Source organism: Alosa alosa, chromosome 5 (genome assembly GCF_017589495.1).
Source record: "Alosa alosa isolate M-15738 ecotype Scorff River chromosome 5, AALO_Geno_1.1, whole genome shotgun sequence".
Classification (NCBI taxonomy): Eukaryota; Metazoa; Chordata; class Actinopteri; order Clupeiformes; family Clupeidae; genus Alosa; species Alosa alosa.
In genome coordinates, this window is record NC_063193.1 from 16,089,881 (window position 1) to 16,109,847 (window position 19,967).

Consider the following 19,967-nt stretch of genomic DNA (forward strand, 5'->3'; position numbering starts at 1 on the left):
TGCAAATTCGAACAACTGATGCCACCGGCTTACTTCATATCTTTTTTTAAAGGATGACATGCATTTACTTCCTATTTTATGTGAATCCCTGACGCACATTTTCTGTGTCAGGGTAATTCTGTGTCACCAGTCTCTGCAGGGATTCACATATTTATGGCCTCGTTCACAACAGCCTCATTCATCACTCTGTGCTTCAGCTGTTTCAGCAAATATACAGTACACAACCGTAACTTTTAATTGCCACAACAGCAAAAGAGTCTCCCCATCAGACCATAGACACTAATGCTCCAATAGTATTACAATTAATTTTTTTTTCCCGGTTTTCAAATGAATAATGTGTCTGGTGTCAGTTTTTGCTGACGGGGTTATTGATATGTTTGTGGTTCTCCTTACAGGTTTGGCAGTGTGGAGGGAGTATGGAAGTCCTGCCCTGTGCTCGCGTGGCCCATATCGAACGCACCAAGAAGCCATATAATAACGACATTGACTACTATGCCAAAAGGAATGCTTTGAGGGCCGCGGAGGTCTGGATGGATGAGTACAAGTCACACGTCTACATGGCCTGGAACATACCAATGAATGTGAGGGTTTGCCCTGAGGACTCCACCTGTCACTCATTTATGGATGTTTTGTTAGAGAGGAATTCACTTGTTTTGAAGTGCTTAAAAAGAATACTAATGTTAGCTTGACCAACAAAGTTGTCGAAAGAACAAACTTGCAAACTGCAAGTCCTGCCCCACTATCACACCGTCATCTCAACTCTCTAAACAGCAGGGAGAAGTCTATGGACTCTCAAGACAGGGGCACACCCTGTGCCTGACAGTGGCTATTGGATGAAGTAATCACTCAAAGCCTCCTGAAATCACTTTTGACAAAAATGCTTTGAAGTGCCTACGGTAGTGCAACAATAGTCAAACCCACTGCTTCTGACATGAAAAAAGGTTTAATGTATGGAAAAATGAATTATATGCTTCTCCAGCATATCAGTTCCCCCTTTGAGAGTGTATTGGGTTTAGTTCTTCTGACAATACCTTGACAGTAACTTTTAATGACTTTGATACATTTTGAAAGTGGGTGCACTTTGACTTGGTAGCCAGTCTACTTATACATTCTGGTAAAGGCCTCTAGCCAACCCCTAATATAGTGAGTGATCACAATCTGAATGCAAATGCTCATGTCAATCTATACCCTCTTTATGATCGCTAGTGGATTAGTTTTTTTCCTCTTTATGTTCAAGGCACATCTCATTAAATGAATGTGTACACTAATTCCTATCTGTGTAACTTCCTATTGTTGATATTCAGCTGTGGATTGTGCATGTTTGCAGAGGGTGTTGAAACAGAGTGTCTCCAAATGAGGCGTCTCGTGTCAGGGGAGTCTGGCTCACTGAAGCATCACAGTTATTACGTATTCCCCACATCAATCTGGGAAGCCTCTCTCTCTCTCTGTCTCTCTCTCGCTCTCTCTCTCCTCTCTCTTGGAGCCAACAGGGCCGTGAACGCTCATAATTAAACAGCTGATTAGAATTTGCACAGCATTGTATTACGCCTAATGAAAGAACAGTAAGGGTCCCCGGTGACTGACACACTGGTTTCCTGTGCGGAAATATGAATACTTTTCTCTTTCCGTCCTTCCTGGCCTGGTTCCCTCTGTTCCCCTGTAGGCTCCTCCGGCGTTCCTACTGCCGAGAGACTTCCCCTTTTCCGGTTTCATGAGTGTCATGACTGTAAAATTTCCTGCCCTCTGCAGAACCCAGGGGTGGATTTCGGGGATGTGTCAGAGCGGATGGCCTTGAGGAAGAAGCTCAAATGCCGAAGCTTCCGCTGGTACTTGGAGCATGTGTATCCTGAGATGAGAATCTACAACAACACAATTACCTATGGGGAGGTGAGTCCACTTTGGCTTTTATAGCATCTCTGTGATGACACTTCTTGTCAAACAATTCTCATTATACACATGGCTCAAGGGCGCGGGAAGGGGGGTGCTAAGGGTGCTGCAGCACCCCCTGCTGGCAGGAGATGGATTTTTACAAAATATTATATATTTTTTTAAATAATTACTAATTCGCTTGTCTGACATTATTTATATTTTTGTATGTGAAATGATGAGTCAAATAGCAAAAAAGGGTTATGGATAGGTTTGAATATAGGATACTTAAAATTAACAGTTATAGAGATCAACGTGAACGTGAGTCAGTTAGGCTACTGTAAGAACGTCAAGTGCGCTTCTGTGGGGTAGGGTGGGCGCAGTGGACTCGGAGTGCTGTCGCGGAACATTGGAATTTGTGGCTGCCCAGGACTTTTCTAAAAGTTCTCGCTATCACCCGCACACCGCACTAAAATGACGCATTTAGCAGTCAAAATCCTAAACATGTCGGGGGGACATCCATTATTTTTGTTATTCAGCACCCCTGATCAAAAATAGCTTCCCTGACATGGCTGGTTTTTAAAATATTTGAAAAGATAAATGATTCATTTCAAATGAAACATCGCTGTTGGATATATAGTTTAAAAAAATTCAGTATGAACAGATAAAGTATTTAAAAACGTATCTTTACTAGTTTCTCAATACTGCAGAGCAGACATTATGAGAGAAAAATCAACTGAAGAGGTCCAATTGCATTTGGAGTCATTGCAGAAAAAGGGAGCGTTTCCTTATTGATTTCCACAATAGAGGGGAGAAAAAAATCAATAACCTTCCCAAAAGTATTCTGTGGATAAATCAAAATTAAAGTATGGATTGAACAAGCTTTACAATCTTTTACAGACAGTTTTGTATGGATGTTCTGCTTGGGCATCTTGCAAATGGATTCCTTGAAGCATAGCACATTTAGATGGCACTATTTCAAACCAGCAGACTGGCCGCAAGACAGTCAGCGACTCACACGCTGCCATATTGAAACTGCCGGAGAAAATGGCTCTCTTCTCTCCTCATCATCTGTCATGGCAGAACCAAGTGCAGTATAATGCTGAGCGTTGGCTGTACCATCACAGAGTGAGCCGTATGAAATCATAGGCAGCATATCTCCATCTGGCCATATAAGAAGCAGTGCAATAGCATCGTGAGATATAGGAAACGGTGGAGGGTGAAATACAAAATAACTCTACACTCTTACAGCGAAAACAACAGTGCTTGTCTAAATAATTTGTTTGTTGTAGGGTGGCTTATATTTAATTTCTAGTATTAGGGGTTTGAAGTACAGGCATTATGTTCGAGCGTCTTGTTGCTAGTGAAAGAGGGTGAGCCTTAAGATATTCTGAGATTGCCTTTAGAAAGCTATGTATTCTCAAAGATGGGTGTAATCTATAATTCATATCCCTCACCAGATCAAATACTGTGAATTTCTATATGTCTTTGTGTGTATAAACACGTGTGTGTGTGTGTGTGTGTGTGTGTGTGTGTGTGTGTGTGTGTGTGTGTGTGTGTGTGTGTGTGTGTGTGTATGTGTGCATGTGTGTCCGTGCCTATCCGTGTGTGTCCAGGTAAGAAACAGTAAAGCAAGTGGATATTGCTTGGACCAGGGATCTGAAGATGACGACAAGGCCATACTTTACCCTTGCCATGGCATGTCCTCTCAGGTCAGTCACCTTCTCTCCCTTCCTCCATGATGTCCGCTGCCTCACTCTCATCAAAGGAGACTTGTACAGTGCTTTCAACGGTGGCCATACAATTTGTTTTGCAAAGACATCTCAAAAGTGTCGGTATATTCACACATTATCTTTGCCATGCCAACTAGTGAGGTGTTGTCAGTTACAAAGATAGGATGGTATGTTTTTTGATTGTTCGAGGCAGATATTGAAAAGGTTTGAATAAATTACTCAAACGTTGTATATTGTTCTCCCCAGGACGTCTCCGGATGAGGCACTGGGATTGTTTATCAGATCTGTTCTTACTGTTCACTGCCGTATGGAGTAATTCCCCACTAAGCCTCCAATCTAGTCCCCCCTGGCAAATAAAGGAGTCATTATGTTGCTGCACCAGAGTAATAACAAAAATTGCCTTGCACCAAAAAATAAAATATTTTGTTTCAGACAGTCTTTTTTTGTCATATTACAATGCTCAAAATACAGACAAAATTATGTCTGAGAACATCATTTGTGTGGATTCTGTACACAATATGAACGAATGTGTACCAATCTAAAAGCTTTCTATCCTGTCCCGTACATACAGTACACACACTTTCTCTAACCAGTATTCCTTTTGTGAAGACCACCAGTTCCCTAGACAGTTCCATTAGCTCTCTCAGTAGCCATGAGGAATCTGAGAAATGCTATAAGCGTGCTCCCGGTGTCTGGAGCCCCCGTGTGCTGACCGTGCCACTCATGCTAAGAGGGGGCCCCCCCCTCAAATCTCAGCAGATCACCTGCTTTAAATTGTTCACACTCTGGCGCGTTCCACTGGTGGTCTGCTCCGCTCCCCCAAGGAACATGTGTTTCGCGCGTGCAAACTCTCTAGGCCAGGCTGAGAGCGAGTGGGTAATCTCAGAGAGCAGCACTGTCGCTGTCACTGTGGTAAAGCATAGGAAGATTACCAACCATGGGTTCTCTTAAACTGAGCAGCGCTGTTGCCTTCACATCATCACACCACTGTGCAGCCATTATGAATTAAGAGGGCTGGAAGCCTGAACACAATATATTGGACAACCCTGAGCAGAAACAGGGATCCGTGAAATACTGTGTAATTATAGACTCTTTCAACAGCATAAACAAACATGTGTGTTCCTAAGGCATTACCGGTGGCACAGAAAACAACATTGAGCTAATGGGAACTTGGGGACAGACAAAAATATTTAAAACAATAAGTTTAAAGTCAACATTTTGTAGAGCATTACGCTAAACTCTGATTCATTTTCATTACAAAGTATCGTTGTTGGTTTTGAACATTTCAACTGGAAACCCTCTAGGAACAGATTGAAAGGGTCTACAGTATAGTATACATCTGAAATATATATCTTAAAGAATGCCATGAATGGTGTTGGAAAATTCGGGTGAAACTGAAACTGTACAGAAAATTCTATTTCCATTGTGATTTTTGGCACTGGAACCACACAATATTTATGAGTTCCCTGGCTGGTTGAGTGGCTCCAAGCAAAAGAAACTGAGCAGAGGCAAGCAACCAGTCATGCACAATCCATTGTTTTTGTCTCTAGCATCAGCCACTTAGCCTCACAAGTAGGACAATTACCTCCAATTAAGTGAGTGACTTCCAAACAATGAGTGAGAGATGCGAATTTCACCATTTGCGTTCCTTTAGGCCTGTGTGAGAGTCTCTGTCTTTGCACCTCTCATTTTACTGGGAGTACTATCATCATGAATAATTTAGCACATCACAGCTGTATCCTTATGTAATTGATACCAATAGATTTCATTGCTCTCATTCAGCAAATTAAATATTAAGGATCATGTCTGCTGAGATGCAAAGGATCTTGATGGAACTGTGGAATGCCCATGTGTTTGTGCTTGTAGTTGGCACGGTACTCCACTGAAGGCCTGCTGCAGCTGGGGCCGCTGGGATCCACCACCTTTCTGCCCGACACCAAGTGTCTGGTGGACGACGGGAGGAGCCGCACTCCAAGTCTGAAAAAATGTGACGCCGTGTCTCGCACCTCCCAACGACTGTGGGACTTCACACAGGTATTAAGTACTACTATTATTACTACTACTACTGCTACAACCATTACTACTACTGCTACTACTACTACACATAATGTACCACACTGGAGTGGAATTATATGACAAGAAGCATCCTCTGTCCCTACCCTTGGTATTCTCCAAATTGCTGTAGTAAAGAGAGACATAATTGCCACAAAGCATTTTTTTTTAAAGAGAAACAGCTAATTGAAAGCATATGATAGTCATAGACTTCACATACATAGATGTAGACACACAAGCTCGGTTGGATTTGGTTATGAATAACTAGGCTCACATATCGGAGGCAGATTAGAAGGCTATTTTCCCATCTCCAGTGGTTCCTGTCCGCGTGTAATTGCAGGCTCTTATCTCAGAATGTGCTATCTATGTTGATGATAATGGCACATCTTTTAGCAGATCTGTCCTCAGCTATATACTCTCAGGGTTTTATCAATAACTTTAATGTATCTCTCCTAATGTTAGTAACAACAAAGAATTGCTAATGCTAATGATGTTGACTGAAATATGCAGGGCAAACCTTTAGATCCATTCGACCATGAAATAAGAATTTGGTGTAAAATTATCGGGGGGGGCAAACATGACAGGACTTTTGAGTATTTGGCTTAGAGGCATTTACATTCCCAAGTGTTTTTTTATCTTTCTAATTTCTGAAAGTTTATCCTTCCTTCTCTTCCCCTCAGAATGGCCCTATCATAAGCAGAGATACTGGACGTTGTCTGGAGGTAGAAATGGCCAAAGATGCCAACTTTGGCTTGCGGCTGGTGGTCCAGCGATGCTCTGGACAAAAGTGGATGATCCGCAACTGGATTAAGCATCCAAGACACTGAGTGGTCATCCCAAGAAGAACATTGTTGATGACATCACAAACAATAATGAACCTCTGATTTTTTTTTTTATTTTAAAGATACACTATGAATGATTGACTCAAATGAAGAATGTGTGTGGTTCTCCACAGACTATAAACACTACTTTGCCTGAGACAAAGTGCTTTTGAAAGACTGAGTCTAAAACGTGATCAATAAACACATTTTCAAAGGCGCCACGGGTCCCGCAGAGGTGGATCAGAGTGCAAACAGCAGGTTTTTGCCATGCTCAACCTTTCTTATGGCCACCTGCAATACATGCAAACTGCAAACAGATGAAAGGTTGTACAGGCTTATATTGAATTGTGTTAGGGCTGTGTGTGTGCTATGATCACAAGGGTCATGTCAAGGTTGGGTTTAAAGAAAATTCTTTTAAGTCACCATGTCACCTATAAATAAAAAATCATCTGGAGAGTCAACTATATCCGAAGTGCTAACATGAAGATAATCCTATCGAGATCCAGCTCCCTCGAGATTGCAACTAGCCTCTTCTCTCTTTTTGTCTTCTTTTTATTTCTTTTTTTTCTTTTCCTGACTTTATTGCTTATGCACAGATGAGAATCATGTGGTCACAGGTGGAATCATGTGCCTTTTTCAGTCATTATGCTACATTTGACTGGGGAATGTGAACCCCTAAAGCATGTACAATACTTTTAAATTAATTAAATCTGAGTATAAATATAAATAAATGTAAAGATGTCTTATAATAGTATGTTGTAAAACTTAAGCGGTTATCAGTACCTCAGTAATAATAATGACAATAAAAAAGAAAGTTTTTATGCTTTAGATGACACTGGTTTTGTTTCATAACATTTTTGTTCTGTCAAATGTGAACAATTTTTCATCTGTTCAAACACATTTTCCCCCGAAAAGAAAACATTTTAAAACATCAAGTGACTTTAACAAAAGAGTTATTTTTTATTGCAGAATTTCCATCTGTATGGTTGTGTGTTTTTCTGTGGCACTGCACCTTGTGGCTGTTCCATTTTTGTAACCATGGGCGAGGATGCCTTTGGTTGTTGACACCGAGAGGGAGAGCAAATTAAATGTCTTTGTTGTGCTTCCACTTACCAACTCCTAACTCCTACAGGATTCAAGCCTAACGCCGTAATCATTAAAGTCCACCCACAGGATAGCAGGTCTTCAGCGACCACTGAAAGCTTTCCAATTTATCAAGCTCAGCAAGAAACTCCACACTGCTGTATGCTTTTCTGAAGTCATGCCAAGGGTTCAGAACTCATGCTTTTATTTATACCTTTTGTTGCTTGCAACGGTACTTTTACTTCTGAAAGTTTCTATCTGTACTTTCACCTGTGTGTGGCTATAGATTTTTGTTAATGCACTTTGGTCCTGTTCTCTTGGTTCTTTTGTTGTACTTTGGTTACCATCATGACATGCCCAGCAGGTATTCATAAAGTAACATTTTTACCCCCTATACACGCATGTGCAGAATTCATGAGAGCCTATAGGTCAAACAATGCCCAATGAGAAAACATGGCAATGTTATAAGTAGGTTAACCACACAGCTCTTAAATAATGAATGAGCAGCATTCCTGGATTCTAACCAGTAATGTACAACAAAAGAGATTGTTTTAACCGCTAGAGATTCCAGTCAGTTGAATGAATTTCAGTTGTAAGACTTGATACAATTATGTGAATAGATAAAGAAGGTAAGCTCCCCCAGCTCTTAATACACTTTAAAAAAGGTTTTAAAAACCTGAGACAAGCCGGTATATCTCTAAAAGAAACTAAATCAAAATGTTGAACAGGCAACAATAGACACATGCAATAGAATGTATGTATGAGTTTTGTGTTATGTGGGAGCTGTTCTGTATTTTCTGTGTGCAGTGCCGTATGTAAGTTATACACATGCACAAATGGATCATTAATTTGGGACAATCATGGAGAAACTCAGATTGTTAATCAGTTGCTGTCTTCTGTGAAAACATCAGGAACAGAGTGGCTCTCTCAGATGCAAGGCCACCTATGCATTCTGAAGGCATTCTTTAATTCAGTTTCCAGCTGGTTTACCACAAGAGATTGCAAGAGCCCTCTATCACGCCACAGCTACTTGGTTCTAATCATTTCATAAAGGCCATGCATCATTTCAGGCTTGTCATCTTCAAAAGCAATATCTTGTTTAAAGTGGGCCGTACGGTCGCTGTATAGTACACCACTCACCACTCCACCACTCATGCAATTTCATAAGACGGCAGGGAGGAAGAGTGACAAAACTAGCAGAAAAATCGTATTTTTCACCCGATGCATTTCTTTTTTTCCCCCACCACTACTTTCTTCCTTAAGCACAAAAATATTGTAAATGCTCCATTATGGTGAGGCAAGGTAAATAGTACGCACCCACCATGAAATAGTCATTATGCTCAAATTGCTCCTCATCCCTCACGTGAGGAGAGGTGTGTGGTCGTCAGGCGGCAAACAGCAATAAACACAAAGAGAGGCTTGTGCCTGAGCTCACTCCCTGTGCAACGCCCTGTTTATTTACTCACACCAGCTGTGCTGGCTGCGTAAAAGAGCAGCAACACTGTGATTTCTCTGCAATCACTCAGGAAAAAGTGCTGATAATCGCTTTAACTTCAAATGAAATGCACAGCTCTTATATAGTAGCCTACGATGATTCATGGTGCACTTCATTATGGTGTGCCCAGGTCAGATGGCGTGACAGGATGATGGAGGTCTGTGGGCTCGGGGTCGAGGGGGTAGGGCGCTGGTGCCATTTAAAGTAACACTGGTGCAAGGACACTGGCCTTGTATGAGTGAAAGCCCTGACACCTGGTTGCATTGCTGACGACAATTTTGTTTCCCCTGACAATTCTCCTTAGCCCAAGGTGCATCGGAAACTTCATTAACAAAATGAATTATAGATAGCATCTCGAGTGATTTGTGCTCTCACTGTCATTTTATCAGATACACAGGCAGTCAAACCATTAACTCAAAAAGTATTTTGTGGAGACCTCTAAGAGTTATGTGACTGGGAGAATGGCATATGGCCTTTGGAGGCAACGGAAGAAGACTGACACTTTGACCCGTGGTTTAGAGTCTGCAGTGAGTTGGACATAAATGGTTGAAGAAGTCAATTTCCATTAGTAGTTGGAACATAGCATACAGCATGTGCATGTGGATTGTAGGGCTTGAGGTGAACATTGTGGTTATCTGTGATGAATCTGAATGCATACAGCTCTCTGATTTGTTGAATGTCTTGTCCTTTAGCATAAATGAGGGTCATATTTGTGTGCCAGCATATCAGTGCAATTTTGCTTTTTGCATTTTGCTACATCCATAATTTGATCGTCTTGGTAAGAATGTGAAATTTCAGAAATGTCCAACCAAGCACAACTGACTGTGACAAGCATAAATATTAATTTGCTCATTTACGGCGTTCAGTGTCCATGGCCGATGAGGTTCTTGTGGTCATAGCTCAGTGGATCATTACGTAATGAAGGGGTGATAATATCAAACTATGTGTGTGTGTGTGTGTGTGTGTGTGTGTGTGTGTGCGTGTGCGTGTGTGTGTGGTGTGTGAGTGTGCGTGTGCGTGTGTATATGAGTGCATGTGGTAGTGTAGGTATGTGCGTGTGTGTGAGGCCGATGAGGTTCTTGTGATCATAGCTCAGTGGATCATTACTGAAGGGGTGATAACTACCGTATGTGTGTTTGTGTGTGTGTGTCTGTGTATGTGTGCGTGTGTGTGCGTGAGTGTGTGTGTGTTTGTGTGTGTGTGTGTGTGTGTGTGTGTGTGTGTGCATGTGTGCATGTGGTAGTGTAGGTGTGTGTGTGTGTGTGTGTGTGTGTGTGTGTGTGTGTGTGTGTGTGTGCATGTGGTAGTGTGGTAGTGTAGGTGTGTGTGTGTGTGTGTGTGTGTGTGTGTGTGTGTGTGTGTGTGCATGTGTGTGTGTGCATGTGTGCATGTGGTAGTGTAGGGTGTGTGTGTGTGTGTGTGTGTGTGTGTGTGTGTGTGTGTGTGTGTGTGTGTGTGCTTGTGTGTTTGCCTGAACAGCTTGTGGACACTGTAATGAGATCTCCAGAGGAGAGCAGTAGCTCTAAGACACAATTAAGTGCAGGATATGTATTCACCCGAGAAGCTGTGTGTGTGGGTATGCATGTGCACGTGTGTGTGTGCACGCGTGTGTGTGTGTTTGTGTGTGTGTCCATCTCTCTGTCTGTTCATGGAATCGTATCCAAGTGATAGATTGGTGGTGAGAGCTGTTTGTGCTGAGGGGGTACTGGGGAGGACAGGGTGCTGAAAAACTTCCCTCACATTGAGAAAAATGCTGTATGGTCAAAACATTTGTCCCCAAATGACAATGGATTACCTGTTTATCGCATTCTTTCCAGCTGTATGGTCTGTGTGTGTGTGTGTGTGTGTGTGTGTGTGTGTGTGTGTGTGTGTGTGTGTGTGTGTGTGGTGTTTAGTGTAATTATTTACATAATTGTGCAGGTTTTCTGAAAACAATCCTGTGGTTTACTAATGCCCTCTTCTGGCTAGTCCCTCATTCCTACAGATGTTCATATTACAGACAAGCTATCTGTTGACAATCAGCTAACAAAAATGTGAGATTACGGTTATGGTAAAGGAAAGGGTTTGGTTAAGTTATTGTTCAGTAATTGATCAATAATAACAATTGCTTCTGATGCTTCTGTAGGTGGACTATCAAAGTGTTACCGCAAGTTCGGAAAAACACTCCCATCACCATGCAAATGCCGCACTTAAAATAAATCATGCTATTTATGATGACAAAGTCTATTAAAAACACATAAAATGCCATTTGTGACTTCTGTATGATTAATTATATTAATGATTCATCATTAATGGTTGTTTGGCCCATTGATGATCTGAATGTCATATTTCCTGTTTCCAGGAGTGAATTAATGAGCAGTAGTAAAGTTGCTTTTCATTCTCAAAGACACTGACTAAAACAAATTTGACCACAACAAGTGGAATGATGTGGGTGTGTTGGTACAAAAGTGCAATTGGACATTGAGAGATGGAGGACCTATTTACCTAATATTATTAATTAGCTGTTATCAAAATAAATTTAAATAAAATCAGTTTTAGAGGAAAATGAGAGGCATGATTGGGTTTTTGACCTCCAATCATTACTATTAATCCCACATATTTCACTGGAAAAGTCTATCATTAGTGGTATCAACAGCTTCCCACCTTCCCACATCTGCAAAGTGACTGATTCACGAGCAACAATGCACTCAATAATAATTGCATCCACCATAAATCTAAGGAGCTACATCATGAAGTACAATGTCCTGATGCCACATCACACTATAAGCCTCTTCAGATACAGTATAATGATACTCAAGTGATGTATGTTGACTCTTGAGTAGCCCTGGCTTAGGAGGATGATCAATGATGAGGGTTCATTTTTAGGGCCCTTTGGAGAATTTATCAGCAGCACTGTCAAGTAATTGCAGTTAAAATCAGCTGGTATAACACCTAATAAAAAAAGTCACAGCACGCACTAATAATCAGTCATCTTACGCTCACATTGCAGTAAACAAAGGTATTAATTAGGAGATATACTGAGCACAGACCATAGCCAGAACATTATTTACCTCCATGGGTCATTAGGTTGGCATGATCTTCTACACTTCAGTGGTGACGCGAAAATTACCTGTATGGAATTCCAATGGGAGAGTCAAAAGAGTGCTCTTTGTGACGTCATCCGCCGCCATCTCTAACGATCAGAGCTGAATTAGTATTAGCATTAGCCTCACATCTACAGTGCGTTTAAAAACTGTGCTGAGTCTCACTTCTCACTACTACTAATCAGCTGTGCCAAGGTGACCTCTGGCTCCATGCATCATGGCTGCTGACAGGTTTAATGGTGAGAAAACAGCTGTGATCCCGGGCATATTATAGGGTGTGTTTTAGCCGAGATTGTTCCCAGGAGCCTCGCCATGGAGAGCCCTCTTTGCACTTGATTCATCTGACCATGTTCAGTACAGCGTTTAGTACCCGGAAGGGATGATTTCCAAACATTCATTTTGCATACCTCTGTTGTCATTTTGGTGAGGCTTTTTAAGATATTTTTTTCACCGAGACAATACAAATCACTTTGTAAATAGTTGTTTTTTTATGTTTACGTTTTTATGGAAGGAAACTAACATGAGGGAGCAGGGAGATGAATAGGGAACTGGGAATAGTTCCAGTGGAGATACATTTTGGTTCTGGTGGACTTGCCAGCATATAATTAAAGAATCGACTGTAAATCACTGAGCTGCAAATAAAAGAAAGCTACTGCCAGACTAGGAACTGGGTACTGTAACAGTATGGGGGTTCTCCGCAGGCAGTTCCTTCTGACCAAGAGCAAGCAAGTTAAGCAGAGTGCACAAGGCTTTTGTGTAGAGTCCTAAAGTATTAGACCAAGAAAAATGAATATCCTCTGGTGGTGTGCTTGCATTTTGTTGGCTTGTTTATTTTCTAGTTTGTTTTCCTGAATTTTTGTTTTGTTTTTACTATTTTATTTCTTTCCTTCAGTTTGGTTGTTTATCAAATCACTGAACTACAAGAGAAAAACAGGGTAGTTCTCAACCTCAAATAATCATTGATGTTTCAAAGAGGTCTCTTGAACAGAGAGCACAGCACGTCACCAGATTTAGAGAGGAAGGACGTGTTTCTTTTGGTTCAAACAACATTGTTGCCAAGGACCCACATTGACTCAAGGTTACACCAGAAATTACATGCAACACAGGTACACTGAAGTACCTAATTTAGTTTTTCTATTTTTCCCTGTGTTCAATTACTGCCTATACTCCACCACTGTAAATACCATCTTTTGTATAAAGCCATTTATTTCTATTTGCTATAGATATTATTTAGATAATAATGATGGAGGAAATAGGAGGCTTCTGGCTAACTTGATTAATAGCTCCACTTGCGACTTAAATGGATTCCAAATTTGAGAGATGAAGGTAAATGATGCTATCAGTTGGTTGGACCTTCAATGTGAGGCTGCAGGTCAGCTGGCCAAGGCACAGACACTGAACAATTTAATTGAATTGTCACGGCACCATCTCTTCCCTGGCTGCCCTCCAAGTCTGCAATAATAAGGCCGAGGGAAAGCCATCGTCCTGGCACTGGGATGTTGCCTCGAAGCATCCGGACAGCATTTCCCCTTCTCTGATCAACTACGATCAATTACTCTTTTTGCCTTTATCCTGTGTCATTCACCACGTTTTGACAATGATAAGCACACACGCGGATTGTCCTAATGCCAGCAGTCTCTTCCAGCCATCGCAGAAGGAGAGTCCGCTCTAACCTCCTCCCACTCTCTGTGAGTTTGAGTCTGGTCACCCCTGGCCGTTCTGCGAGCTCCTAATTTGGACGGCACCTCGGTCATCAGTGGTAATAATTGGCTTGTTCTTGCCTTGTCTGCTCTGATTGCCCCCGTCACATTCAAACTCACTCCACCCCTCTCTGCTCTCTTTTCTAGCTCATCGCTAACGCTTGCATACTATGCTACATGAGAGAGGGAGAGGAGACACACACACACACACACACACACACATTCACATAGCTATGATTTATGCAAATGCCCACTTTTGCACACACACATCCACATATGTGCACACACTCGTGGCCAGATGGCCAGACATGCACAAACTGATATAAAAGCTGGTAGATATGCTCTTTCACATGTGTGTCTGTGAGTGTAGACAGAGAAAGAGGGGACAGAGAGCTAGAGAGGGAAAGAAAAAAACCCTGATATACAGGTTATGGATTTCTGCCCTTTTCTTTAGCCGATTATGCTGAAAAAGTGAGATGCAAATAGCTCCTGAAGGCTTTGCACTTTGCTATATGGATGCAGGAGAAATGGATTTTGTGCAGGGGAAAGTAATATCACTTATCTGCCCACTGTAATGAGAGTTTGCACTGTTTGTCCTTATCTGTTGTGTAGTAGGCATATTTAAATCCAAGAACACCTTGATGATATGGGAGAGGCTGTAGCTGGTAGCACATTTTAAAACAGCTTTAAAATCCGCAGCATCACCCAAGATGAATGCACAAACTGTCTGCACCATTTAGCTCTCTAGCACCAGAGACGTCAGAGGGTAGCAGTGTTTGTCAATCCTACTGTAAATAAACAGGGCCGCTTTTAACGTGCCCGTGAACTCGCACCATTTCTTTAGCGTGTAAGTAAGTAGGACTGCATAGCATATGTGCCTATTAGAATAATGGAAAGTGAATATTGCGCACAAACATTTATTCAGCTTTAAATGAAGGAACACTGCATTAGGATTGTACGGCTGTAAAGTGTTGGATTTAGGGTCGTGATGAGAACCCAAACTCTAATTTGGGCCATGTATAATTGACACTTTGTTTTGTCAGATGTTTGTATTAAAGCCAGCAATTATAACAGCCATTCTTTCACTGTCACAAAATCTCATTTGGATTTTGCGTGTAATTACACCTTTTAAGTGCACAACAGGAGTGTTAATCAGAGCAGTAGCAACCTCCCGTACTTTGGGAGCCGCTGCATTTTAGGGCATCCGTGTGTAATTTTCATAACCTTGAAAACAGTAAGGCTCCTGCGTATCACAGTAAAAGTCACTGGAGTGAATACAGGAGGGCTGATGCCTTTTATGTCTGTCCTTTGAATAGGGGGGCCCTGGTCTCTGATAAGGCATATAATCAGTCCTTGAGTAGTTTCAGGGACATTGTGATAAAATGTATCACCCACTGCTTGGCTGATGGAAAATCAACATTTAATCACCATTTCTTTTCTCCCAAGAAGATGATTATCATCAGGGAAAGGCAGGCCCATCATTTACAAAGGGACAATGTAGAGCAGACCAAGTTATTGCTCGAACGGTTTGACATTACTCAAGTTTAATCTCATCTGCGCACTATCATACATGGCCCATTTAATCATTTGAAAAATGAGTGCAAATATTTGATATTCTCATATTTGCATTGAAAAACAGATTAATTGCATTTTTGTGAGAAATCAAACTGTCAGAGCGCTTTCTGTTCCTTACCTGTTCTCTCCACGCCTCCTCCACGTCTTCATTTTCTCCCTTTATACCGTGCCGTGCCCTGAGGGAAGTTGTCTCATTCCAAGAGACATTTACTTATGAGCTATCCCAAAAAACAACCTCCATCCATCTTCCCTATCAAGCATTGTGTGTAACCACCTTCACCCATCTTCCAGTCATCCTCTCCTCCACCCTCTCCTTCCATCTATTTATCTTTCTACCACTCCACCCATCTTTTCATACATCCTACTCTCAGCCGCCTACCCCTGCATCTATTCATCAATCACCACTTTTATCCGCACCACCAGCCTTTCAAATCCTCAACCCCACATCCATCTTCCTCTCATCTCACATTCTATCAATACATCTCTACAACCGGTGGGTAACACCAAAGATGGCTGTGTGGCTTTGAAACACAATCAGCGTTATTAATCATTATCTAATCTGGCCTCTTCTCTCCTCTCCCATGTACAGTAGGCTTCACTGTAGAGCTGACTACATAAAGGATGTATGACCAGGTTTGTCACAGCACATTTTACATTCTCAGGCTCTTCAGGAAATTCCATTCCACCTACTCACGGAATGATATGAAAGACGTGAATCAGAAGCACAAAATCCTCTGCGCGTCGGAATTTATTTTCCGATAATGACCAGCGAACAATACAGAACTATACAGCGGCCAGCTGCCTTCAAATCTGGATGTCATGTGTATGCTATGATTTAAAAAGACTAAAGTATCATGGACCTACGCATGGATACACATAAACTCATGCAGGGCTGCTGTCTCACGCAACTCACACATATCTCACTCCCTACTGTAAGTCACGCCACAGTTTTCTCACTCTAACTTTTCATCTCTGAATTGATTCCCCTTTTAAATGAAGCTGATGAAATCTGTGTCTTAACACAAACGCAAGGTGGATTTAAAACATGCTGGCAACTAAGCTACGGTGGAGGTCAAATATGCCTCTGCCTTAAAACTAGCAATAGTGTTTTGTTTATGAACAATAACCGAACTCATTAATGAATGCACCACCACGTTGTGTTACCTGCTCCGGTGTATTGGTCATAATAAGCTTCAATCACCAAATATCAGTGACTGGCTAACTCTGAAAGTTTGTCAGTGCACACTCATGTTACATTGATGAGAAAAGTTGGCAGCCCTGACACGTTTCAACTAGCTAGAATAGGGGCCCGTCCCAATACCTCCCCTACCACTAGGTTTTTGCCCTAACCCTCGTTTTTGTGTGTGCACGTGTAGGGCTAGGGTGTCCCATTACTTTAGGGAGCAAGGGGAAGTGCTATTTTCCCCTTAAAATCAACCCTCAAAATATAGCCAGGACCGATGCAGGCTTAAAACGAAGTGGGAGATGAAATTACCCAGGATACCGTGCGAGCTCAGCGAGCCGGCCAAATTTTTTATATATTTTTGCAAATAAGCATATTAAAATTTCAAAATATGTTGGAATATGTTAGTTTGATGTACAGATGGACTGTTGAGTTTTGAACACTAATGTTAGAAAATATCTCACAAAGCTATCTGACGATGTTCATTGAGTGCTTTGAGAGAGTCTGCCCATCAAATAACGTTATATATCTGATCTGGGTAGATTCGTCAATATTTAAGGTGTGTGTTCTGGCGTTCATACGAACACAAATATCTTTGTTGATTAACCAGACGTAGATAAACCAGCACAGCCCACACAACAATGACCACTGGAGCGGGTATGTTCCTGAATGAAAATAGTAGCAGGCTACTACCGGTAGACACGTCGGCACTGCGCGCGACGTAGGTGAGCACGTTCGCTACGCTAATTTGCATATAGTGGTGTCCCAATTCATAGGGAAAGATCTTACCCTCCACTTCCCTTGTCAAGGGGTCTTTAATGTTGAGGGCAATCAAAACCAAGTGGAAGTTTTAAAGCAACACCAAAGAATTTTCCCTCTGTCGCACGCATACTATTTGTTTATCCAGCACAGGCTTTGCAAATAACTATATCCACAGACAAGGTAGAATATTTTGCATGACTTATAAAAGTACGATGTATTGCGACATCAGATGCAAGTCAAATTTGTTGTTTCTTATGTCTCATTCCATCGAACTACAGATCCGCTACCCGATCTGGCAAACTTACATAGTGCGGTTATAGCCGATAGAGGGCCATGGGTTTAATGCAGAATTGCCGTTCACCCTGTTACGAGTTGATGAACCACTGAAACAATTTTGGAAACATTATTTTAAGGTATAAAAAACTCTTTGGTGTTGCTTTAAGGGGGGAGAAATGGGACGGGTCCTAGGACTCATTTTATTGTATTTTGTGTGGCCTACAGCGACCCAGTGGTTTTCCTATCTGGCCCACTTGGTACGGAAGTTGAATAGCCCAGCCCTCTGTTGAGAAATAAACGGAAAAATAGTGCTTGCAAATTTGGCAAAGCTAAGGTGAACCACTCTAGGCCAAGAGAGGCACAGTTGCAAAATAAAGTGTCACTTGTCTCCCCAGTGCCTCAATGGATTTAGCAGCATTGAGGACTTTGACGGCTAAGGTGATCCCAAACGCAATGCTGCTGCCTTGCATGTTTCCCTGTTCATTTCACTGATTCCCATTTCGCAGGTCATTTGCTGGGTGTCTGCCCGCCCACTCTGGCAGGTAGAATTTCCCGGCTCTCTCCCCGCAGCATACCATTTGACACCTCTTATTGACAGAAATGAAATTATTTTTTGAGCTTGATTGATGATCAGACGAAGTAGCCCTCCCACCATGTTAGTGGGGAGTGTGGAATGGACGAACTAGGAAATGCCATGCTTCTGACAGGCGCTTTTAAAAATGTTTTTATAATACAGCATATTCTGGTAAACAGAGGGTTGTTATTTTTACTATAAACAAGACACTGTGGCAATGAATTTCCAGAGGTGATTATGCATATGAGGGTTTTATCCACTATTAATTTGACATGTCATGGTTTGTTTTTATTCTACTGTGTATGTGGCCTCTGTTGCAAAATTGTGTTTGAATGGGACTCCATATGTGGTTCTTTTCTGAAACCACCCAATTAAATCCCTGGGTGGTATTCAAAGTACATACCAAGCAAGGCACAGAGATAGATAATTAATCAAAACCTTGAAAAAGATTTGCATACAGAAATAAACACCTTACTCTGAGACCTTGTCTAGTTACTTGTAATTAATTATGTTTCGTCAAATGGTTTTGTACTCCATTTAACCATAATGTGTTTCATCAAAGCAGGGTCATTAAGCATTTTCTCAAAATATCATTACTATTCCTTCTTCTTGCCATCTTTAAGCCTTCAGCTAACCTCTCTGGCTGTGTTTTTTCAGTGGACATGTATTTGATGGTGTTATGCTTACATGCTTATTACGTGTTATATAGGCTACTGTAAACCCATGGCAGCCTAATTACTATTCTCTACCACAAAAATGGGATGCTTGGAACTTCAAGAGGTACACTGGAAATTGTGGGTCAAAACAACCCAGCATGTTGCAGAGTCTGTCTGCCAAATGATGGATTACAAGTAAAACTGTCCAGATCTAAGTAGAGGGGGCAAGCATCAATGTTGGGCCTATTCCATTATCACACAATACCAAGGTAGGGTAAACCACTTTCCACTTTTTTCAGATTTCACACCTTAATTTAGAGGATGAGGGAAATTTAGTAAGCAATAAAATGTTTAATTCACAAAACATAAGCATGTATTATTATTTGATGAAGTGCATTTAAATCAAACATTCTTTGTGATTGCATACAATGCATGTGCAAACTGTTACTATACAAGAGAGAAATTGAGGAATTTTTCCTTTGACTATCAGATTATTATACTCTTCAAAATGTAATTAGAATATAATATTCCATTTCAATAAAGTGAGTAAATTAAATCTTGTATGACATGTGTGGCAGTTCTGGTGTGTTCTGTGGTCAAAAGAATGTTTTTAAACTATAGTAGCTATGTTATTCTGCACTCCAAAGCACTTAAGAGATTGGAAGTGGATGTAATTTGCAGGGCTCAATATATTTGAGTTGGAGGCAACAGCAAAATCATCAAAGTAAAGTCAAATGCACAGGCTTTGTTCATTCTTGAGAGAGGGAAACTGTTGCAAGATTAAGGAAACACTGAGGGGGTTTTGAGCATTTCACCATCTTAGCGTTCCCCCAATTTTGTATCTGGTAGAGTCTCTGAAAGATAAATTCTTTGTCTGCTTTGCGCTGTTTCCACCAGGGCATCTACAACACAGCCGACAGAGACAGCGCGCCCTGACAACATTGCAGTGTGGTGTTTGATCAGAAGCTTTTTCCCTGTTAATGATCAGCCCATGGGACGAACAGCCCTGTGCAACAGCAGGCTGAGGAAAGAGCAGCTCCCGCTCCTTTAAAAAGTAAACTGAACAATGCTTTCAGCCCATTCAAAATCGATCCCCAGACCTCCAAAA

General features: G+C 41.5%; 1 protein-coding gene across 2 annotated transcripts in view; it reads left to right on the forward strand.

The window, feature by feature from the left end:
- Nucleotides 1-6,803, forward strand: part of galnt9 (polypeptide N-acetylgalactosaminyltransferase 9) — a 64,775-nt gene extending 57,972 nt beyond the window's left edge. For both annotated transcript variants that reach the window (XM_048244021.1, XM_048244020.1), the window contains 5 exons: nt 396-581; nt 1,750-1,887; nt 3,483-3,578; nt 5,466-5,633; nt 6,332-6,803. In XM_048244021.1, the coding sequence (XP_048099978.1) occupies nt 396-581; nt 1,750-1,887; nt 3,483-3,578; nt 5,466-5,633; nt 6,332-6,478 (735 nt within the window). In that variant the 3' untranslated portion in view covers nt 6,479-6,803. The remainder of the gene's footprint in view (nt 1-395; nt 582-1,749; nt 1,888-3,482; nt 3,579-5,465; nt 5,634-6,331) is intronic.
- The last annotated feature ends 13,164 nt before the right edge of the window (nt 6,804-19,967 follow it).